The sequence below is a fragment of the Triticum urartu genome, chromosome 1A, assembly GCF_056163025.1.
Source record: "Triticum urartu cultivar PI428250 chromosome 1A, HENAU_Tu73, whole genome shotgun sequence".
NCBI lineage: Eukaryota > Viridiplantae > Streptophyta > Magnoliopsida > Poales > Poaceae > Triticum > Triticum urartu.
This window is the reverse complement of record NC_141873.1, coordinates 341908483-341933610: the sequence shown is the minus strand read 5'-3', so window position 1 is coordinate 341933610 and position 25128 is coordinate 341908483. Positions and strand designations below refer to the sequence as shown.

Here is a 25128-nt window from a genome sequence, read left to right as displayed (position 1 = left end):
AGGCGACCCGCCCCCCCCCCCCCCCCCCCCCGCGGCACGGTCACCGACCAGCTGGGCCCACACGACATCAACAACACTGATGCTCGTCACCGCCTTGACCGACTCGCCCTCTCCCAGGAGCTGGAGGAGATCAGCTCCGTCGGACCGGCGTGCTTCGGGCCACGCATCCGAGGCGAGCATTTCACCAAAGGGTTTACACTCCCCCGCGACACCCCCAAGTACAACGTCACTGTGAAGCCGGAGGACTGGCACACCGACTACACCACCGCCATCGGCATCGCCGGCGGCAACCACCGCCTCACCGTGCGCTACGCGCCTCCCATGCTCCAGGGGTCGGCTCGCACCTGGTTGAACAGTCTACCGGCCGGTAGTATCAACACGTGGGTCAACTTCGAGCAGAGTTTCGTGCGCAACTTCACCGGCACCTACAAGCGACCCTGCCGCCCCAGTCAGCTTGCCATGTGCGTGCAGGGGCCGGCGGAAACCGGACGCGAGTACCTCGCATGCTGGACCGAGCTCCGGAACAGCTGCGAGGGTGTCCACGAAGTTCAAGCCATCCAGTACTTCATCAACGAGTGCCAAGACGGCACCCTCCTCAAGCACAAGCTCTTGCGCTCCAAGCCGGCCACTATGATAGCGCTCATGGTAACGGCGGACAAGTACGCCAATGCCGACTCCGCCATGAAGATTCGGGTGGCACTGGACGAAGCCGGCAAGGCAAAGCCGGCCGATGAGGGAAGCCGGCAGCAGCACAACCAGCAGAACAAGCGCAAAGCCCATCAACCGGCTTAGCGCTACGACAACCGACTCATCACGGCCGGCAAACGCCGGAACACCGGCAAAATCTCATGGCATCCCACCATGAGTTTCGAGGAGATGCTCGACGCTCCCTGCAAGCACCACAGCGGCACGAGGCCGTCTACGCACACACTTCGACAGTGCGCCATCACCAAGCGCATCGCCAGGGGCGACATCCCACCGGCTCCGGCTCCGGCTCCGGGAGCAGGGCAGCCGCCTCTGGCCGCCAGCGTGATTCGCGGCGACCACTACCCGGCCCAGAATGCGACCTACGTCGTCTTCACCAGCCTCGGCGACGACAAGCGCAGCGAGCGCCTCCTTCGGCAGGAGGTGAACACCGTCGTCCCGGCCAAGACTGAGTACATGCATTGGTCAGAACGCCCAGTCACCTGGACCCGGGAAGTCCACCCGGCCGTCATGCCAAACCCGGGTGGTTACGCTCTCGTCCTCGACCCCACCATCGTCGCGCCCCGGTGCACGTGCAAGTTCTCCCGAGTTCTCATCGACAACAGCAACAGCATCAACATTCTCTAGCGTGACACCATGACCAAGCTTGGCCTCGAGGCCAAGGACCTGGAGCCAACCCGGACGATCTTCCACGACATCGTTCTTGGCCTCTCCTGCTCCCCAATCGGCCGGATCCAGCTCGACGTCCTATTCGGCAACAGCGGCCGCTTCCGACGCGAGCCAATCTGGTTTGAGGTGGTGGACCTGTCCAGTGCGTACCATGCACTGCTGGGTAGGCCCGCACTCACCAAGTTCATGGTGGTCCCCCACTACGCCTACCTGAAGATGAGGCTGCCGAGTCCAAAGGGCCTCATCACCATCACCGGCGACTACCACAAGTCCCTGGACTGCGCCTGAGACGGCGCCAAGCTAGCCAAGTCACTGGTCGTAGTCGAGGAGCGGCGCCAACTCGACCGGATCGTTGCCTTGGCCCAGGAGGCGTCGGCCGCCCAGATCCCGACCGAGGAGCCGGCCGATGAGGCCGTGTTCAAGCCCTCCAAAGAGACCAAGAAGGTGAAGCAGAACCGGGAGGATCCCAGTTGCAGCAAGTACGTTGTCATGGGCGCCCGCCTCGACAGCAAATAGGAAGGCGAACTCGTCGACTTCCTCCGTGAGAATCGGGATATTTTTGCATGGACCCCCAAGGACATGCCGGGTATCGCGAGGAAGTACGCCGAGCACAAACTCCACGCCCGCAAGGACGCCAAGCCTGTCCGTCAACCCCTATGACGCTTTTCCAAAGAGAAGAGAAGGACCATCGGTGAAGAGGTCGCCAAGCTCTTGGCGGCCGACTTCATCATGGAAGTATTTCAACCCGAGTGGCTGGCCAACCCTGTCCTCGTCCTGAAGAAGAACAAGACCTAGCGCATGTGTATCGATTATACCAGCCTGAACAAGGCCTGCCCCAAAGACCCGTTTGCCCTCATGCAGATCGACCAAGTCATCGACTCCACCGCCGGGTGCGAGCACCTGTCCTTCCTGGATGCTTACTCCGGCTATCATCAGATCAAGCTGGACCCGGCCGACACCCTGAAGACGTCCTTCATCATGCCTTTCGAGGCGTATTGCTACATCACCATGTCGTTTGGCTTGAAGAACGCCGACGCCACTTTCCAGCGCTGCATGCAAAAATGCTTGCTACCGCAACTCGGCCGCAACATCCACGTCTACATGGACGACATCATGGTGAAGACCAAGCAGCACCTCACGCTCCTCGACGATTTGCAGAAACCTTCGCCAACCTGCGCGAATACAAGGTCAAGCTCAACCCCGAAAAATGCATTTTCTGCGTCCCAGTCGGAAAGCTACTCGGCTTCCTCGTCTCAGAGCGCGGCATTGAGGCGAACCCGGAGAAGATCAAGGCCATCGAGCACATGTGCAAGCCGGCTCGGCTGCACGATGTCTAGAAGTTCACCGACTGCTTGGCCTCAGTCAACCGGTTTCTCAGCCGGCTGGGCGAGAGGGCCTTGCCCCTGTGTCAACTGATGAAGAAGACGATGCCATTCGAATGGAACGACCAGGCGGACGAAGACTTCCGGAATCTCAAACACATGCTCTCCACCGCACCTGTCCTGGCCGCCCCGGCCAAGAAGGAGCCGTTGTTGCTCTATGTCCCCGCAACCTCGCGGTCGGTCAACACGGTGATGGTGGTCGAGCGACTAGAGAAGGACAAGGTTCAAGCCGTCCAACGTCCCATCTACTACCTGAGCGAGGTGCTCTTCGTCTCGAAGCAGAACTACCCGCATTACCAGACGATGTGTTATGGCGTGTACTTCACCGCCAAGAAGCTGAAGCAATACTTTCAAGAGCATGTCATCACCGTGGTTAGCACGACCCCTCTTGGCGAGATCATCGGGTGCCGGGATGCCTCTGGCTGGGTCGCCAAGTGGACGCTCGAACTAGCCGGCCACACCATCCTCTATGAGCCCCGCACCACGATCAAGTCCCAAGCTTTGGCCGACTTCCTCGTCGACTGGACCGAGACCCAGTACCTGCTGCCGCCGGACTCGTCGCACTGGCGCATGCACTTCGACGGCTCGAAGATGCGACTCGGTCTAGGGGCCGGCATCGTGCTGTCCTCCCCCAAGGGCGATCGACTCAAGTATGCACTATAGATCCACTTCGCCGCCTCCAACAACGTCGCCGAGTACGAAGCCCTTGTGCACGGCCTCCGGCTTGCCAAGGAACTCGGCATCCGACGAATCCTATGCCTCGGCGACTCGGACCTGGTAGTCCAGCAGTGCTCCGGTGAGTGGGACGCCCACGACTCCAACATGGCGAGCTACCACTTCCTCGTTCCAGAAGACGTCCGGATTTTTCGACGGCTGTGAGTTCCTCCACGTCCCTCGTGCGGAGAATGAAGCGGCCGACATGCTCGCCAAAATCGCCTTGTCCCGGCAGTCCATTCTGTCTGGCATATCTCTCGAGCACCTACACAAGCCGTCCGTCAAGCCGTCTTCGAACTCTGAGTCCATCCATGTCCCAGCCGGCCCGGCCGCGCCTCAACCCGGCCCAGGAACTGCTCCAGCCAGCCCGACCACACCCCAACCCAGCCCTGGGCCCGCTGAACCCGGCTCGGGGGCTGCCACCCCAGAACCCGTCGTGATGACCGTCCTCACTGGGGTCGCGGCACCATCCTGGGCCCTGCCCATTTCGAAGTTCCTGGAGAACGGGGTCCTCCCCATGGACGAGACCGAAGCTCGGCAAGTACAGCGCTGAGCGTCCGCTTACAGCATCATCAACAACGAGCTCATCAAGCGCAGCTCCACCGGCGTGTTCCAGCGCTGCGTCGAGCAGGACAAGGGCATTGAGATGCTCCTCGACATACACCAGGGCGAGTACGGGCACCACGCCGCCTCGCGGTCCCTGGTGGACAAGGCTTTCCGCCACGGTTTCTACAGGCCCACGGCCCTCGAAGACGCCGACTCGCTCTTCCTCAAGTACGAGGGATGCCAACACTTCAACAAGCGCAGCCACCAGCCGGCGTCGGCACTCCGGACCACCCTGATCGCCTGGCCCTTCGCGGTCTGGGGACTCGACATGGTGGGACCCTTCAAGATCGCTCGAGGCGGCATGACGCACTTGCTGGTGGTGGTGGACAAGTTCACCAAGTGGATCGAGGCAAGGCCGATCAAGAAGCTGGACGGTCCAACGGCCGTTCAATTTATCAAGGACATCGCGGTGCGCTACGACATGCTGAACAACATCATCACGGACAACGACACCAACATCGCCAAAGGCGCGCTCGCGCAGTACTGCTCTGTCTCCGGCATCCACCTCGACTTGGCCTTCGTTGCACATCCACAGTCCAACGGCCAAGTCGAGCGGGCCAACGGCCTCATCCTATCCGGCATCAAGCCCGGCTCATCGAGCCGCTCGTCCGTTCCCCCAGAAGCTGGCTCGACGAGTTGCCGGCTATTCTCTGGAGTCTCCGCACCATGCCTAACCGGTCGACCGGGTTCACCCCGTTCTTCATAGTCTACGGAGCAGAAGCCGTCATCCAGACCGACGTCGAGTACGACTCGCCGCACGTCACGATGTACACAAAAGCCGAAGCAAAAGAAGCCCGCGAAGACGGTGTCGACTTGCTCGAAGAAGCACGTCTCCTAGAGCTCACTCGCTCAACCATCTACCAGCAAGGTCTGAGGCACTACGACAGGGAGAAGATCAAGCCCCTTGCCTTCCAAGAGGGAGACCTCGTCCTCCGACTCGTCCAGCAATAGATGGGCCAGCACAAGCTGTCCTCCCCATGGGAGGGCCCCTTCATCGTCAGCAAGGCCCTATGCGATCGCAACGCCTACTACCTCATTGACACCCGCAAGTCGAACAAGCGCAAGAGAGACACAACCGACGAAGAAACAACCCGGCCATGGAACGCAGAGGTACTCCACCCATTTGACAGTTAGCTGTAAACACGTATGTACCACCATCTTTTGTAATCATCTCAAAACTATGGGGTCCCCGAGCGATGCTCGGGGCTGCCCCTTTTGCGACAAAGCTATCGTGTCTCTACATTAATGCACCACTTTAAAAACTTAAGCCGAACCCGGCCGCCGGGTCGATTTGCTCGAACCGGGGGCTCGGGGCTGGCCGGCTTGGCCAATCGCCGTTTTTCCTAGCGGTTCTCAAACGCGTTGGATCACCATAGCTTCTCGCTTCGCCTTAAGCTGCAGATCCAGCTTCGACTGCGGCCTGGCAAGCGCACGTGAACAAAAGCAACAGCGTGCCACGAACACTAAGTCAAGAACCGCCGGGTCGGCCAACCCGGCCCTGTTGCCTTAAGTTACCGCACGATCGGCTGCCCGCCAACCCGGCCCACCGGATGGCTGCCAGCCGGCCCAGCGGGTGTTTCGCTCGCGCTCAGCGTTTTGAAATACTAAGTATTGAACGCTCCTTTCAAAAGCCGAACCCCTTGTCACCGACCAAAGCCCTGGCTGTCAGACTCGCGGGGGAGAGGCCCAAAGAGCGAGAGTTACAAGAAAATGGCCCTAAAAATGAAAAGCGAAAGCGCAGGCATCCACGAAGTTTCTGCATATCGCCGGATCGCTTGACCCGGCTGCACCACTTTAAGTTACCACACGACCGGCTACTCGCCAACCCGGCCCGCCGGATTGCCACCAGCCAGCCCAGTGGGTGTTTCGCTCACGCCTAATGTTTCAAAGCCCAAGTACTGCGCGTCCCTCTCAAAGGCCGAACCCCTTGTCACGAACCAGAGCCTTGGTCGTCAGACTCGCGGGGGTGAAAACCAAGGCCAGAATTCATTACACCCAGCCAACCCCCAGTGGGTGGGTGGACCTGCTACCTAACAGAAAATTTCTACAAGTTAAAAGTCAGGCATCGCCACCGCTAGAGCGCGCAGCCACCGGGTCCGCAGAGGTGCCGGTATCCTCTCCTCGGCGTCCGCGTAGACACCCGTCTCCTCGAAACTGCCCTCCGGGTCGTCCAGAAGAAGGCCGTAGTCCTCAACGGGCACAACTCCGCCATCCTCCGCCCGCTCCGGCTGGAACTCGGCTGGAAGGCGAACCCGATGATGTAGCTCGCAGGGGCGGTGATCCGGCCAGCCTCCTCCTGCAGTTGGCTCACCGAGCCGGCTCGCTGGCCCATCAACGCATCCAGCGCCAAGTCCAGATGCCATGACAACGCGAACCGAAGCGCCATCTCGGCGCCGGCGCGAGTAGCGGAAACCCGCCACTCGTGAAGACGGTCCGGGCCTGCCTCCAACCACCACGCCAGCCGCATGAAGCTGCTCGGTGCAACGGAACCTGGCCAGAGGGCCGCCGTCATCGCCACGCCGGCCTGAGAAAGCCGACCTGTCTGGTCGCTCAGTACCCGCACGCGGTCCTAGGCGGCGGTGACGATCTCCGGGAAGGTCCAGGCCACATTCGAGTCGGTCCCGGAGCCCACGCGGGTCTCGGTGAAAGCAGACGGCCTCCTCCGCCATCGGGAGCGTCTCCGGGAAGGTCCCTGTCAAGAAGAAAAGCGAGTCAGAAGAAAACTACTAAGGAAGAGAGGCCGGAGTCCCAACTCGGCAACAACAACAAAACCAAAGAAAAGCACTTACTGGAGAAGGACTCTTCTAGGTGTTGCGCTTCGAGCAACGTACCGCACCGCTCCCAGACGATGGTGCCGTCACGCTCCTCCAGCGCCTTCTCCAGATCGGCGACCTTGGCGAGGGCCGCCTTTAGCTCGGCGTCCTTGTCCTCGGCCGCCTTCACGGCCTCCTCACGGAGCCGGGTCTCCTTCGCCGTGGCCACCAGCGCTTTCAGGCGCTCCACCTCGGCCTGGAGCTGCCCCTTGTCGTCGGCCAGCTTGCCGCGTTGCTAGTCCGCCTCGGCAAGGGCCTGCTGTGCCTCCACGACCTTGGCGGCCTCCGCCCTGAGGCGCTCCACCTCGGCCTCGAGGCGGCTCTTGTCGCCCGCCAGTTTCTCCCGCAGCCGGCTGGCTTCGTCAAGCGCCTGCCGGGCTCCCGTCGCCTCCGCCCTCGCCGTCTCCACCTCGGCCCCGAGCCGACCGACGTCCGCGGCGAGCCGGCCATAGCGAAAACTGGCCCGAATCAGCCAGGTCCTGCAAGACAACACCTCGGCTGCAGAAGAAAAAACTCAGCGACAAAGTACTGTTTTAAGATTCGACCCAACTGCTACACAGTTGGCCCGAATGTCGGGGGCTACACCTAGTGGGTGCGCTAGCGCGCCCCCACTAGAAAAGAGCATGAAGAAGAAATACCTGTCGCGGCGCGGAGCTCCTCCTCCATGGCGGCGAGCCCCTCCTTAAGACGTCGATGCGTCTCAAGGAGCTGGTTGAAGATGTTGACCCGGTAGGAGTCAAGTTGCTACGAGAGGAAACAATCAGCGCAAGCCGGCAAGATAAGATTCAGCCCAACTGCCATGCAGTTGGCCCGAATCTCGGGGGATACACCTAGTGGGTGCGCTGACGTGCCCCCACGAAGAAGGAAACGATGGAAAAAGAAAAAGCAAAGCGCGGACGAAAACTTACGAAAACGGCGTGCTCCAGCTCCTGTGTCGCCTCGACCTCAGCCTGGGCAAAGGCCTGGATCCGGTCTGTCCGCCCTCACAGGCGACGGGTCCCGGCGGCCATCACCGCCTCCTCTTGGGTCAGAGGTCCTAAGGGGACCTCGCTGGTCCTGCTCCGCGACGCCTGCGGCTCGGCAGCCCGGCGTCCTCCGGCCCTGATCACCAGGGCGTGGCCCCCCCACTGGCCACCTCCCCTGAAGCCGGCGCCTTCTCCAACGCCCTCCCTGGCACCGCCGCCGGCTCGGTGGGCGGAGCATCTTGAGGCTCCACCACCAGCGGCGCCTCCCTCGCCGACGCCCGGGACGCCCCCTTCAACGCCGCCCACGTCGCCTCCTCCAAGACGGCATCGCCGCCACCTCCATCGGTCCCCTCCTGCTCGACCATGTCGGTCTGCGGTGGGGTGCCGTCCTCGACAACCACGACCTCCCGGTCGAGGTCCACCGTGCCCGCACGGTCGCCTTGGCCGTGCTCCCTTGCCAACGCAGGCACGAAGACCATCGTCGCCGCCACCGTACCCGCCGGCATCTCCGGCCACGCCGGCCCCTCACCGGCTTGTGCTCACGCCATCGCGGCTCTGACCCATGCCTGGGTCGACGCCGCCGCCAGCTCTGCCTCGGCCCGGTTCCGATCCCGCCAGGCCAGCCCTCGGCATCGGCCGGGCCCAGACCGAGGTTCGGATCCCCCGGCGCCTCGTCCTCATCCTCGTCCTCGCCCCGGTCGGCGGCACCGGATCGAATCCTCCAGAACGCGGAGCCCTCGGCGGACGCGGCGTCCGCCGCCGCCAACACTAGCAAAATCGGCGACCAGAAGCACAAGACAAAAATGATTACGCCGGGTCGAGCAGGCCCGCTCGGAAACTTGGCTCAGGCACAAAAATCACTAATCCTGGCACCACCGGAACTTCGGGCCTCGCCGCCCTCTCCTATGGAGCGCCGCGCCTCCTCTTGGCGGGCGGCTTCGCGCCTCCGGCCGGGTCTGCCGCGTGCTTCACGGACGGGGCCCGCGGCGGGGTGATATCCTTCCCGTGCGAGCGCCGCACTGACCCCGCTCCCCGAGACGACCCAACTCCAGCCGCGCCGCCGCCTCCTCCACCCGGCGCCGCTGCGTCAACAGCTCGCATCAACATTTCCAAAGCCATCCCGCGACCGGCAACTGAAAGAGTGTAAACGAGGCTCACCTGCTCGGCGCCCTGCACCCGTATCAGCGGCCGCCGCCTCCCCTCCGTCTTGGGCCTCGGGCTCCTCCGAGGCATCCCGCATCACCTGCGAACGCGCCCAGTCATAAGGATGCCGGATGGCATTCATAAGCACCTCTCGCGTCACGCCGGGACGAACAAGAAGATAAGCAGCAGTGACGTATGGAGACCAGGGACTCACCAACGGTGCCGGGTTCGCACGGCTGTACGGGAGCTTCCCGAATGCCCAGTCAGCCCCCAAGTTGGCCTTGCAGATGTCATTGACCCGGCGCGCGACATGGTCCGCCGCCAGCCGCGTGTTCGCCATGCGGTCAGGATCTTCGAGGCCCGCCATCTGGCCGATGAGGTGGTTGTGCCGCTGCAGCGGCAGCACCCGCTGGACGATGAAGGCGGTGATGAGGTCTGTGCCGGTGAGCCCCTCTCGCATAGGTTGAGCACCTCCTGCGATGGGTACTTGGGGTAGTACCCCCAATTCAGCTTTCCCCATGGTGGCGAGTTGATGAACGGCGGGAGGTTGATGCGGTCCTTGCCAAGATTGCGGACGTAGAAGGAGTTCTGCCATTTCTTGGCAGAATACTCCAGCGGCATCTTCGGGCAGTCGGCACCCGACCGCTTGGTGATGACGGCCGCCCCGCACTCGAACATCTCTCCGACCTTCGGCCCCTGCCGCTTCAGAGAGAAGAAGCGCACCCAGAGGTCGATCGAAGGCTCGACCCCCAGGTACCCCTCGCAGAGGGTGACGAAGCCGGACAACTGCACGATCGCGCCGGCGCCAAGATGGTGGGGCTGGAGCACGAAGAACTCCAAAAATTCACGGAAGAAGCCTCTCGCGGGCAGCCCGAACGCGCGCTTAAAGTGCGGCAGGAAGACCACCCGCCCGAACCTCTGGGCCGCGGCTCCCGCTCGCCTTGCGGGAGGCGCGCCTCGACCTCTTCCGCCCTCGGTAGGTGCCTGGTGTCGCGGAGGTAGGCGATGTCATCGAGGGTGACGGTCGAGCCCATCCACGACCCTGAAGGTAGCGCCATCACACCGTGCGTGAAGAAGAAGAAGGAGAGGGAAAGGAAGACGACAAGAAAGCTCTGCTCGGGACGACGGGCGTCGTAGCCAGCAGCGACCGTCGGAAGCAGAGGGTGGAAGAAGAGGCAGGGGAGCGCGAGCGTGAATGATCTCCGTCGCACTCTCGCCCCCAATTTATAGGCCATGATTCGAAATGTGGGGAAGTGGGATCGTTTGCGCTCGCCCTCCCACTTCCCCGCAATAAGTGCGCACGTATGCACGTAATAACTGACTAGAGAATGGCAACCGACCTGCGGACGCCGCAATAAATCCGCGCGCTTGGGCCGAGGGCGTGCGGCGGCGGGCCCCGGGGCGTCGCCCCGTCCTATCATCCGTGTGGCCCGTCAGGCCCTTCCGGCTCCTAGGCGCCACCTGGCGGCCGCGCGAAGCCCGAAAGATTGCCCAAGATTCGTCGAACTCCTCGGTTTCCGGCCACGACCAAGACGCCACGATCCGGCTTCCAGAAGCCGGCACACAGTGGGTATTGCTGGACCCGGCGTTCACCAAGTTTGCCTCTGCAAAAGGGGGGGGAAATTGCGAAGGCCCACCCATCTGAAGATGGCGGACCTTCACAGCTTCGGGGACTACTGTCGGGGGTTGAACCCTAGGCAGGCAATGGAACCCGGATCCTTTTCAAAAACAACGGGGCTTGCATCGCCCCTCAATCCGGCCCAACCTCGTCCGAGTCGCTCGACTTGGCCAGGTCGCTCGACCAGGCCAAGCAGGCCGACCCGGCCAGACTCCTCGACTCGGCCCCAACAACCAAGCTCAAGTCTTCTCCAGCAAGCTAGCCTGCCCTTGGCGTGTTCTCCAAACCCGGCCAAGGATCAGCGGCCGTCCCATCCCAGCCGTACGATGGGACGAGTCTCCGCCAGCTAATGATCAAAGCCACTGTACCCCGCCCATGCCTCTGGTCAGCCAGACGAGGCAACAATGCCCTCCGCCTACCCGCTGACTAGGGTCGGCGTGGCTACAATGCCCTACGCCTACCCGCTAACTAGGCCTGGCATGGCAACAGTGCCCCAACGTGAGCTATGACGCCAACAAGCGGCGACCGGACGAAGCGCCACTGTAGCCGACTCAACCCGGCCATGCCATGACGATCGACAGGATGGCACACGGTGCCCATAGGTGCATGGGGCCCGCGCCCGAAGAACCCGACGAGCTCTGGTACCCGGCGGGTCCCAGCACCGGGTTCCCAGACACTGACAACCCGGCCCTACGGCCTTGTAATATTACCCTTGTACCCCTGGGGGTAGACCTATTAAACCCCCAGGAGCCCCCATGCATACGGGCAACTCACTTCATTCACACAATCGATCACACACACACCCAGCAAAGCAACACCCGAGGAGAGGGAGCAGCCTAAGCCTTAGCCAAACCTCCTTCTTCCTCCATACAGCTCTAGGAGCAACTCTGTACTATTACATATAAACCACACTTGGCAGGACTAGGTATGTCTTGCGTCCGCGCTCGCTCATGCCGACCTTGCCTCTGGAGCCCACCAGTGCCCTCGAGCCTCCTCCTATCTTTAGCCATCCCTTGGCATCTGCCGCGCGCCCACCACGACACACTTGTAGCGTATCCCGGCATGGCGATTTGGTCAGAGTGAAAATAGGGGAAAATATACCCAGGTTCATGCCCTCTGTACGAGGTAAAACCCTACTCCTACTCACTTGAGTTAAGATACATGACTGCAATTCTGTATTTCAAAGTTCTAGCACCAGACTAGACATCGAGCGCAAGTTCTATGACTCTTGATAATATTACCTCGACAGTATATATTCTGCAAAAATTTCTAGTATGGGAAAGTGCACATCACAATTTGTTTTGCGTGGGGTACATACACCGTTGATTGTCTTGAGAAAGTGCTCGTGATTTCGATAGCCTCATCAACAGTGGTGAATCTATAGAGAAAATGGAGGGTGGGTTAGGCTGCCTATGTCATGCGAATATATGTTGTGTTGGGCTGAAAAATGGTTGGATTAGGCCTTTAAACACCCCATCAAATGACGCACAAGTGCACAACAACAACGGGGAGCTTGCTACTCTGAAGTATAATAATACCAAAGAAAAGCCAGGATGCAACATCACCACCATTGTTGTCTCGAGATTTTTTTTAGTGTTGACAATTTAATGTTGGAGCAAACTCCCCATTTGATATTTGTAAACCAAAGACTTATTACCTAAAATAAAAATATTTTTGCACACCGCCTACACAATTTTTTTGTTCTCATCGGTACATGTTAATTACATAGAAGTACTCCCTCCATTTTTGTATATAAGGCCACAAACCCATATTACAGGTACCAAGGCAAAAGTAAATGTGTGCTTAAGGCAATATACTACTCCCTCCGTATCGAATTACTTGTCACAGGTATGGATGTATCTAGATGTATTTTAGTTCTAGATACATCCATTTCTGCGATGAGTAATTTGGAACGGAGGGAGTAGCAAGCTAGCTTGTCTCCATGTTTGTCGTGTTAATTAATGCATATTTTTCTATCGCACCTACAACAAACCAATGCTCTCACTCCTTTCGGTTGATTAATGAGGCTCATGAAAGCCAACCTTCTCACGCCCACATGCATGCAAGGGATAATTAATGTCCCCTTTGCTAGCATGAGGCAAGTACCATCAGTTTGCCTCGATTAGTGTTTGTAGCCTTGTATAGTTGCAAATTATAATTTTAATTGTGGCCTTGTATATAAAAATGGAGAGAGTACTATAAACCCAGTTGGTCGCCAATTAGTTCGCGGGTCCGAAGGAGACGAGGGTGCGCTCATTATCCCTAACCTCCTCGACTAAAATCGCTATGTATTCACCAGGTTAGTCATTGTTGTTTAATGCTTTGATGTTGAGGTGATATTTCACACTGGCGGTACTTTCCTCCGCACCTGTAATGCCCGGGTAATTAAGCTACAGTAATCCCACATTAACGGTGCCACGTTGATGTCTACTACACAACCTTCTTCTTGTATACGTTGTTGGGCCTCCAAGTGCAGAGGTTTGTAGGACAGTAGCAAATTTCCCTCAAGTGGATGACCTAAGGTTTATCAATCCATAGGAGGCGTAGGATGAAGATGGTCTCTCTCAAGAAACCCTGCAACCAAATAACAAAGAGTCTCTTGTGTCCCCAACACACCCAATACAATGGTAAATTGTATAGGTGCACTAGTTCGGTGAAGAGATGGTGATACAAGTGGTATATGGATGGTAGATATAGGTTTTCGTAATCTGAAAATATAAAAACAGCAAGATAACTAATGATAAAAGTGAGCATAAATGGTATTGCAATGCTAGGAAATAAGGCCTAGGGTTCATACTTTCACTAGTGCGAGTTCCCTCAACAATGATAACATATTTGAATCACATAACTATCCCTCAACATGCAACAAAGAGTCACTCAAAAGTCACTAATAGCGGAGAACGAACGAAGAGATTATGGTAGGGTACGAAACCACCTCAAAGTTATTTTTTGCAATCAATCCGTTGGGCTATTCTTATAGGTGTCACAAACAGCCCTAGAGTTTGTACTAGAATAACACCTTAAGACACAAATCAACCAAAACCCTAATGTCACCTAGATACACCAATGTCACCTCAAGTATCCGTGGGTATGATTATACGATATGCATCACACAATCTCAGATTCATCTATTCAACCAAGACATAGGACCTCAAAGAGTGCCCCAAAGTTTCTACCGGAGAATCACGACGAAAACGTGCGCCAACCCCTATGCATAGGTTCATGGGCGGAACCCGCAAGTTGATCACCAAAACATACATCAAGTGAATCACGTGGTATCCCATTGTCACCACAGATACGCATGGCAAGACATACATCAACTGTTCTCAAATATTTAAAGACTCAATCGGATAAGAAAACTTCACAGGGAAAACTCAATCCATTACAAGAGAGTAGAGGGGGAGAAAACATCATACGATACAAATATAATAGCACAGCTCGCGATACATCAAGATCGTATCACCTCAAGAACACGAGAGAGAGAGAGAGAGAAAGAGAGAGAGATCAAACACATAGCTACTGGTACATACCCTCAGCCCCGAGGGAGAACTACTCCCTCCTCGTCATGGAGAGCACCGGGATGATGAAGATGGCCACCGGAGAGGGATTCCCCCTCCGCAGGGTGCCGGAATGGGTCTAGATAGGTTTTCGGTGGCTACAGAGGCTTCTGGCGGCGGAACTCCTGATCTATTGTGCTCTCCGATCGTTTTAGGGTATATGGAGATATATAGGAGGAATAAGTGCGTCAGGGGGGGCACGAGGGGCCCACGAGGGTGGAGGGCGTGCCCAGGGGGGTAGGTGTGCCCCCCTGCCTCGTGGCTTCCTTGTTGATCCCCTGACGTGCACTCCAAGTCTTCTGGGCTTCTTCTGATCCAAAAATAAGTTCCGTGAAGTTTCAGGTCAATTGTACTCCGTTTGATTTTCCTTTTCTGTGATATTCTAAAACAAGGAAAAAGCAGAAACTGGCACTGGGTTCTAGGTTAATAGGTTAGTCCCAAAAACAATATAAAAGTGCATAATAAAGCCCATAAACATCCAAAGTTGATAATATAATAGCATGGAACAATAAAAAATTAGAGATATGTTGGAGACATATCAGCATCCCCAAGCTTAATTCCTGCTCGTCCTCGAGTAGGTAAATGATAAAAACAGAATTTTTGATGTGGAATGCTACCTAACATATTTATCTATGTAATTCCCTTTATTGTGGCAAGAATATCCAGATCCATAAGATTCAAGACAAAAGTTTAATATTGACATAGAAATAATAATACTTCAAGCATACTAACTAAGAAATCATGTCTTCTCAAAATAACATGGCCAAAGAAAGCTATCCCTACAAAATCATATAGTCTGGCTATGCTCCATCTTCACCACACAAAATATTTAAATCATGCACAACCCCGATGACAAGCCAAGCAATTGTTTCATACTTTTGGTGTTCTCAAACTTTTTCAATCTTCACGCAATACATGAGCGTGAGCCATGGATATAGCACTATAGGTGGAATAGAATGGTGGTTGTGGAGAAGACAAAAAGGGGGGAGATAGTCTCACATCAACTAGGCGTATCAACGGGCTATGGAGATGCCCATCAATAGATATCAATGTGAGTGAGTAGGGGTTGCCATGCAACGGATGCACTAGAGCTATAAGTATATGAAAGCTCAAAAAGAAACTAAGTGGGTGTGCATCCAACTTGCTTGCTCATGAAGACCTAGGGCATTTTGAGGAAGCCCATCATTGGAATATACAAGCCAAGTTCTATAATGAAAAATTCCCACTAGTATATGAAAGTGACGAAATGAGAGACTCTCTACTATGAATATCATGGTGCTACTTTGAAGCACAAGTGTGGTAAAAGGATAGTAGCATTGCCCCTTCTGTCTTTTTCTCTCATTTTTTATTTTTTTATTTTTTTATTTGGGCCTTCTTTTTTCATGGCCTATTTTTATTTATTTATTTATTTTTGTCCGGAGTCTCATCCCGACTTGTGGGGGAATCATAGTCTCCATCATCCTTTCCTCACTGGGACAATGCTCTAATAATGATGATCATCACACTTTTATTTACTTACAACTCAAGAATTACAACCCGATACTTAGAACAAAATATGACTCTATATGAATGCCTCCGGCGGTGTACCGGTATGTGCAATGACTCATGAGTGACATGTATGAAAGAATTATGAATGGTGGCTTTGCCACAAATACGATGTCAACTACATGATCATGCAAAGCAATATGACAATGATGAAGCGTGTCATAATAACGGAACGGTGGAAAGTTGCATGGCAATATATCTCGGAATGGCTATGGAAATGACATAATAGGTAGGTATGGTGGCTGTTTTGAGGAAGGTATATGGTGGGTTTATGGTACCGGCGAAAGTTGCGCGGTACTAGAGAGGCTAGCAATGGTGGAAGGGTGAGAGTGCGTATAATCCATGGACTCAACATTAGTCATAAAGAACTCACATACTTATTGCAAAAATCTATTAGTTGTCAAAACAAAGTACTACGCGCATGCTCCTTGGGGGGTAGATTGGTAGGAAAAGACCATCGCTCGTCCCCGACCGCCACTCATAAGGAAGACAATCAATAAATAAATCATGCTCCGACTTCATCACATAACGGTTCAACATACGTGCATGCTATGGGAATCACAAACTTCAACACAAGTATCTCTCAAATTCATAACTACTCACTAGCATGACTCTAATACTACTATCCTCATATCTCAAAACAATCATCAAGTATCAAACTTCTCATAGTATTCAATGCACTTTATATGAAAGTTTTTATTATATCCCTCTTGGATGCCCATCATATTAGGAGTAGTTTCATAACCAAAGAAAACTACCATGCTGTTCGAAAGACCCTCGAAATGATATAAGTGAAGCATGAGAGTTCAACTATTTCTACAAAATAAAACCACCACCGTGCTCTAAAAAGATATAAGTGAAGCGCTAGAGCAACAACAAACTACTCCGAAAGATATAAGTGAAGATCAATGAGTAGTTAAATAATTATTTAGCTATGTGAAGACTCTTTAACATTTAATAATTTCAGATCTTGGTATTTTATTCAAACAGCAAGCAAAGCAAAAGAAAATTACATTCTAAGAATGGCAGACATCATGTGAAGAAGCAAAAAACTTAGGATCAACCGAAACTAACCGATAGTTGTTGAAGAAGAAAGGTGGGATGCCAACCGGGGCATCCCCAAGCTTAGATGCTTGAGACTTCTTGAAATATTATCTTGGTATGACTTGGGCATCCCCAAGCTTGAGCTTTTGTGTCTCCTTAATTCCTCTCATATCACGGTCTCCTTAAATCTCAAAAGCTTCATCCACACAAAACTCAACAAGGACTCGTGAGATAAGTTAGTATAAATCAATGCAAAAACCTTATCATACTCTACTGTAGAAAATCACTAAAATTATTATTCAACATTGCATACTAAATACCTCTGCATATTTAATAGTCCTATCCTCAAATAGAATCATTAAAGAAGCAAACATATGCAAACAATGCAAACATAACAGCAATCTGCCTAAACAGGACAGTCTGTAAAGAATGCAGCAACATCCATACTTCCCGAGCTCCAAAAATTATGAAAGAAAATTTCCACTGTAGTAAATTTATCAGAGCTTAATATGCAAAAGGTTTTCAACATTTTATCACATTCTTACTTTTCTAGGGAATTATTGCAACAGCGGTAAACTTTCTGTTTTCAAACAGCAACATGTGGATTTCTAAAATAGGCATAGCGAAGGCTATCAATGCCACTTTTATTGAAATAAAAGATGCAAAACATTGTACTAAATAACAGCAAGCAAATTCTAACAAAATAAATTGATTCTCCAAGAAAAACACATATCATGTGGCGAATAAAAATATAGCTCCAAGTAAAGTTACCGATAGAAGTAGACGAAAGAGGGGATGCCTTCCGGGGCATCCCCAAGCTTTGGCTTTTAGGTGTCCTTAGATTATCTTGGGGGTTCCATGGGCATCCCCAATCTTAGGCTCTTGCCACTCCTTGTTCCATAATCCATCAAATCTTTACCCAAAACTTGAAAACTTCACAACACAAAACTTAAAGTAGAAAATCTCGTGAGCTCCGTTAGCGAAAGAAAACAAAAGACCACTTCAAGGTACTGTAATGAACTCATTCTTTATTTATATTGGTGTTATACCTACTGTATTCCAACTTCTCTATGATTTATAAACTATTTTACTAGCCATAGATTCATCAAAATAAGCAAACAACACACGAAAAACAGAATCTGTCAAAAACAGAACAGTCTGTAATAATCAGTAGCTAACGCAAACTTCTGGAACCCCAAAAATTCTAAAATAAATTTATGGACCTGAGGAATTTATCTATTAATCATATGCAAAAATAATTAAGTAAATATCACTCTCCAAATAAAAATGGCAGCATTTCTCGTGAGCGCTAAAGTTTCTGTTTTTTACAGCAAGATCAACAAGACTTTCCCCAAGTCTTCCCAACGGTTCTACTTGGCTCATACACTAATTAAAACATAAAAACTCAATCATAACAGAGGCTAGATAAATTATTTATTTCTAAACAGGAGCAAAAAGCAAGGAACAAGAATAAAATTGGGTTGCCTCCCAATAAGCGCTATCGTTTAACGCCCCTAGCTAGGCATGATGATTTCAATGATGCTCATATAAAAGATAAGAATTGAAATATAAAGAGAGCATCATGACGAATATAACTAGCACATTTAAGCCTAACCCACTTCCTATGCATAGGGATTTTGTGAGCAAACAACTTGATATTATTGCATAGGAAGGTAAAACAAGCATAACTTCAAAAATTTAAGCACATAGAGAGGAAACTTGATATTATTGCAATTCCTGCAAGCATATGTTCCTCCCTCATAATAATTTTCAGTAGCATCATGAATGAATTCAACAATATAACCATCATCTAAAGCATTATTTTCATGATCTACAAGCATAGAAAATTTACTACTCTCCACATAAGCAAAATTCTTCTCATTCGGGAGTATCATAAGAGACTTGAATACTATAAATTGTTTCCACATTAAAAGAGTAATGTTCAGAAAAGGGATAACCATAATCATGACAAGTTTTATAAATATAATCACTACTTTTTATAGCATAAGTTTCATCACAATAATCATCATAAGTAGGAGGCATGCTATCATCATTATAAATTTGCATATCAAAACTTGGGAGACTAAAAATATCATCTTCATTAATCATAGCTTCCCCAAGCTTGGGAATAACATTAATTGCAGCAAATATATTCTCAAAAACATCATATTCATCAAACATAGCATCCCCAAGCTTGGGCCTTTTCATATCATAAGCATAATCACTCTCATCATTAATAGTATGGATAGCACCAATAGTATAGAAATTATCATATTCTTCCAAGAAAGTGCCAAAAGGATTTTCAACATCATAAGAAGTATCATTATCTTCCAAAATTATATTTTCATGAGGCACAATAGTAATGGGAGCAGCATTATTTGGGGGATATATCTTTTTACCTCTCTTCCTTTTTCTTTTCTTCTTCTTCACCACATCATGCGTGGGTTCAATCCTATTTTTGGAGCTCCTTATTAATGAGATTGGTTGAATAGGAGGCTCCTCCTCGTTACCTGATTCATCATAAGAAATAATAGGAGGATATTGAGAAGTCTCTTCCTTTTCATTAGTATTCTCTACATCTTCTATTTGTTTTCTTTCCTTTATGTAATTGGCAATATAAGGATTTTCAATGCAATTCACCGCACGATACATATAAATTTCCTCTAGATCAAAACCAAGAAGTTTATAACGGGCAAATTCTGGAAGATGCCCGGTTATATGTTTCATTTCTTTGCAACCCATAAGCAAGCTAAGTTCATTATAATGTGCAAGGTAAATCAACTCATCAAATTTTTTGAACACGATACAATCATGAAACAATTTGCATTGGGTATTGAAATGATCATGTTCATTGCAAAGCTCACAAGTATGGCCAAGATAATTTAAATTTTCATCACATTCATCTAGCCTTTCTTGCAACAGTTTAGTTTCTAAGTACTTATGCCTCTTGCAATATCTATCTTCCCTATTTGGTGTGTACTTACAAACCCAATGTACTCCACAAAAATTGACATGTTTATAGGAGACATCATAACTAGTGCAATTATCATTAGTACCATGGATATTCAAAGAATTCATACTAACAACTTTGCAATCATGCTCATCATTCAAAGATTTAGTGCCAAACATTTTATAGACTTCTTCCTCTAGCACTTTGGCACAATTTTCCTTTCCATCATAATCACGAAAGATATTAAAAAGGTAAATCGTGATAAATCAAGAAACTAAAACACTCGATTGCAAGATCTAAAGATATACCTTCAAGCACTCACCTCCCCGGCAACGGCGCCAGAAAAGAGCTTGATGTCTACTACACAACCTTCTTCTTGTAGACGTTGTTGGGCCTCCAAGTGCAGACGTTTGTAGGACAGTAGCAAATTTCCCTCAAGTGGATGACCTAAGGTTTATCAATCCGTAGGAGGCGTAGGATGAAGATGGTCTCTCTCAAGCAACCCTGCAACCAAATAAGAAAGAGTCTCTTGTGTCCCCAACACACCCAATACAATGGTAAATTGTATAGGTGCACTAGTTCAGCGAAGAGATGGTGATACAAGTGTTATATGGATGGTAGATATAGGTTTTTGTAATCTGAAAATATAAAAACAGCAAGGTAACTAATGATAAAAGTGAGCATAAATGGTATTGCAATGCTAGGAAATAAGGCCTAGGGTTCATACTTTCACTAGTGCAAGTTCCCTCAACAATGATAACATAATTGGATCACATAACTATCCCTCAACATGCAACAAAGAGTCACTCCAAATTCACTAATAGCGGAGAACGAATGAAGAGATTATGGTAGGGTACGAAACCACCTCAAAGTTATTCTTTCCAATCAATCCATTGGGCTATTCCTATAGGTGTAACAGACAGCCCTAGAGTTTCTACTAGAATAACACCTTATGACACAAATCAACCAAAACCCTAATGTCACCTAGATACTCCAATGTCACCTCAAGTATCCGAGGGTATGATTATACGATATGCATCACACAATCTCAGATTCATCTATTCAACCAACACATCGGACCTCAAAGAGTGCCCCAAAGTTTCTACCGGAGAATCACGACGAAAACGTGTGCCAACCCCTATGCGTAGGTTCATGGGCGAAACCCGCAAGTTGATCACCAAAACATACATCAAGTGAATCACGTGGTATCCCATTGTCACGACAGATACGCACGGTAATACATACATCAAGTGTTCTCAAATCTTTAAAGACTCAATCGGATAAGAAAACTTCAAAGGGAAAACTCAATCCATCACAAGAGAGTAGAGGGGGGAGAAAACATCATAGGATCCAAATATAATAGCAAAGCTCGCGATACATCAAGATTGTATCACCTCAAGAACACGAGAGAGAGAGAGAGAGATCAAACACATAGCTACTGGTACATACCCTCAGCCCCGAGGGAGAACTACTCCCTCCTCGTCATGGAGAGCACCGGGATGATGAAGATGGCCACCGGAGAGGGATTCCCCCTCCGGCAGGGTGCCAGAACGGGTCTAGATTGGTTTTCGGTGGCTACGGAGGCTTCTGGCGGCGGAACTCCCGATCTATTGTGCTCTCCGATCGTTTTAGTGTATATGGAGATATATAGGAGGAAGAAGTGCGTCAGGGGGGCCACGAGGGGCCCATGAGGTGGAGGGCGCGCCCAGGGGGGTAGGCGCGCTCCCTGCCTTGTGGCTTCCTCGTTGATCCCCTGACGTGCACTCCAAGTCTTCTGGGCTTCTTCTGATCCAAAAATAAGTTCTGTGAAGTTTAAGGTCAATTGGACTCCGTTTGATTTTCCTTTTCTGCGATATTCTAAAACAAGGAAATAACAGAAACTGGCACTGGGCTCTGGGTTAATAGGTTAGTCCCAAAAATAATATAAAAGTGCATAATAAAGCCCATAAACATCCAAAGTTCATAATATAATAGCATAGAACAATCAAAAATTATAGATACGTTGGAGACGTATCACACGTCACCCCGGTTACTGTTGTCAATATCGCGTTGGATCAAAACTATTCAAAATTTAAATTCAAAATAATGTCAACAATAAAAGTTTTTCAAAATTTAAAACAAAAATGTTCGGGGCGTGCAAATAAATGCCTAGGAATTTATGGTGTGGGATCCATGTTTTTATAAAAGACCTAAATACTTAACCCCCACTGACACCCCACTCCTCCCTCGAAATATCTCCCCCCCCTCTCTCCCGATTGGATCGGGAGGGGGAACAAACCGCGCCGACGCCGCCGCCGATCCCCGCCGCCCGGAGCTGCGTCGCCGCCCTCCACCTCGCCGGACCTCCCCACCGGCCTGCTACCCCTATGCACGTCGTCTCTGTCTTCTCCTCGCCCCCTGTTGCCAAGTTCCCTGCAACCGCGGGGAGGACCGCGACCGCCCCTCTCCCTCACCCGCGGTCACCGCGCTCTGCCAGCGCGCGCCCGCACTTGCTCGCGGCCACTGCCCCTTTGCCTCGTTCGCGCGCATGCGCCTCGCCCGAACGCCGCCGTTCCTGTCCCCGCTTCGCCGAGACGCTTGCAAGGCGCCGTCACCGCGCCCGTCGTCCATCCCCCGTGCACTCGCCCCGCTGCTACCTCCTACCTCGTGCGACGCAGCCACTGCAGCCCCGCACTCGCCCGCTCGTGCGTGGCCATGCCCGCGCCCTTGCCCGCTGGCTGGCCGCGCTCTCTTACGGAGCACTCCCGTGCCCCTACCGCCGCCCTTGCTCCCGCGTTGAAACCGCCGCTGCTCCCTGCCGCCGCCCTTGCTCCCGCGTTGAAACCGCCACTGCTCCCTGCCGTCTTCCCCCGAGCGCATCAACTTGGGCACGCGCTCGCCGCTGCACCGCCCAATGGCTTCCCCCGCCGCCTTGCCCTGCTCCGCTCCCTCCTGCGCCGTTCCTCACCTTGCTGCTCCAGCCGCGTGGCCCCGCAACAGCACGCAGCGCCTCCGCCTCCTCGCCGCGACCGGCGCCCTCCCCTGGACGCGCCGTGGGCACGACCCTGCCGGCTTCCTCCGTCGCCTCCGTGCGGGTGCGCGGCGCATGCACCCGATAAACGCTCGTCGCCCGGACCCGATAGGCCCCCAGGGCCAATGACCAGTGGGGCCCCGCCCCCACAAGATTTTTGAAAAGAATTAATAATAATATTAATTAATTAATTAACTAATTGATTAATTAAACTAATCAATTAACTACACTAATTAAACTCTTAGTTAATTAAGTAATCAGTCAATGGTAGTGGGACCCACCCCTAATTAATTCTGATTAGGTTAATTAAAATTAGATAATTAAAATGTGTCACTGACTAGTGGGACCCACTAGTCAGGTTGACCAGTCAACCCTGTTCACTGTTGACGTCATGCTGACGTCAGCATGCACTGTTCTGGATAATGTTGAATTAAATTAATTAAATAATGCTAAAATTGATTTAAATCTTTTAAAATCAATATGAAATAAACCTAGCTCGGATGGAAAAACTTTGTACATGAAAGTTGCTCAGAACGACGAGACGAACCCGGATACGCAGCCCGTTCGTCCGCCATGCATCCCTAGCATAGCGAACAGACAACTTTCCCCTCTGGTTCATCTGTCCAAAAACGTGAAACACCGGGGATATTTTCCCGGATGTTTCCCCCCTTCACCGGTCACCTCATACCGCGTTAGGGCACCCCTAGCACCTCTCCTTGTCTTGTCATGCATCACTATGCATCTATTTGCATTATATTCATTGTTTCTTCCCCCTCTTCTCTCGCTAGACACCGAGATCGACGCCGCTGCTACCCAGTACGAATACGGTGTTGACGACCCCTCTCTCTTGCCAGAGCAACCAGGCAAGCCCCCCCCCTTGATCACCGGATATCGCCTACTCTCTTTCTACTGCTTGCATTAGAGTAGTGTAGCATGTTACTGCTTTCCGTTAATCCTATTCTGATGCATAGCCTGTCATTGTTGCTACAGTTGTTGATACCTTACCTGCAATCCTAAATGCTTAGTATTGGATGCTAGTTTATCATCAGTGGCCCTACATTCTTGTCTGTCTGCCATGCTATACTACCGGGTCGTGATCACTCGGGGGTGATAACGGGTATTTACTTATATGCTTATACATGATACATGTGGTGACTAAAGTCGGGTCGGCTCACAGAGTACCCACAAATGATTCCGATGAGGGGGCTGAAAGGATAGGTGGCTCCATCCTGGTAGAGGTGGGGCTGGGTTCCGGAAGGCCCCCCACTGTTACACTATGGCAGAGCGACAGGGAAGGTTGAGACCACCTAGGAGAGAGGTGGGCCTGGCCCTGGTCAGCGTCCGTGGTTATGTCAAAATAACACGCTTAACGAGATCTTGGTATTTGATCTGAGTCTGGCCACTGGCCTATACGCACTAACCAACTACGCGGGAACAATTATGGGCACTCGACGTCGTGGTATCAGCCGAAGCCTTCGTGACGTCAGCGACTGAGCGGCGCGCGCTGGATTGGACCGTAAGCCTGCGCTTGTATTAAGGGGGCTAGGTCTGCTTCCGGCTGCTTCCGCAACATGCAGGTGTGCAAAGGGCGATGGGCCTAGACCCCTACGCCATAGGATTTAGACCGGCGTGCTGACCTCTCTGTTGTGCCTAGGTGGGGCTGCGACGTGTTGATCTTTCGAGGTCGGGCATGACCCAAGAAAGTGTGTCCGGCCAAAGGGGGGATCGAGCGTGTTGGGAAATGTGGTGCACCCCTGTAGGGAAGTTAATCTGTTCGAATAGCTGTGATCTTCGGTAACAGGACGACTTGGAGTTGTACCTTGACCTTATGACAACTAGAATCGGATACTTAATAGAACACACCCTTCCAAGTGCCAGATACAACCGGTGATCGCTCTCTCACAGGGCGACAAGGGGAGGATCGCCAGGTAGGATTAGGCTATGCGATGATACTTGGTGAACTTGCCATCTACTCGCTTCTACATGCTGCAAGATGGAGGTTGCCTGAAGCGTAGTCTTCGATAGGACTAGCTATCCCCTCTTATTCCGGCATTCAGCAGTTCAGTCCACAGATGCTACCCCCTTTTCCAGTCGATACCAATGCATACATATGTAGTGTAGCTCCTTGCTTGCGAGTACTTTGGATGAGTACTCACGGTTGCTTTGCTCCCCCTTTTCCCCTTTTCTATACCCGATTGTTGCGACCAGATGATGGAGCCCAGGAGCCAGACGCCACCGCTGACGACGACTCCTACTACACTGGAGGTGCATACTACTACGTGTAGGCCGCTGATGATGACCAGGAGTAGTATAGGAGGATCCCAGGCAGGAGGCATGCGCCTCTTTCGATCTGTATCCCAGTTTGTGCTAGCCTTCTCAAGGCAACTTGTTTAACTTATGTCTGTAC

At 51.8% G+C, this 25128-nt stretch overlaps 1 protein-coding gene across 1 annotated transcript; it reads left to right on the top strand.

Annotated features, from left to right (window-relative positions):
- Window positions 1-1341: 1341 nt before the first annotated feature.
- LOC147991144 (uncharacterized) lies at window positions 1342-1662 on the top strand. Its single transcript, XM_087538540.1, has one exon. The coding sequence runs from the start codon at window positions 1342-1344 to the stop codon at window positions 1660-1662; it is 321 nt and encodes a 106-aa protein (XP_087394666.1).
- Window positions 1663-25128: the final 23466 nt, after the last annotated feature.

What these genes read in the sequence shown, in the direction of transcription:
- LOC147991144 (XM_087538540.1), top strand. Translation starts at nt 1,342, where the DNA reads ATGACCAAGCTTGGCCTCGAGGCCAAGGACCTGGAGCCAACCCGGACG.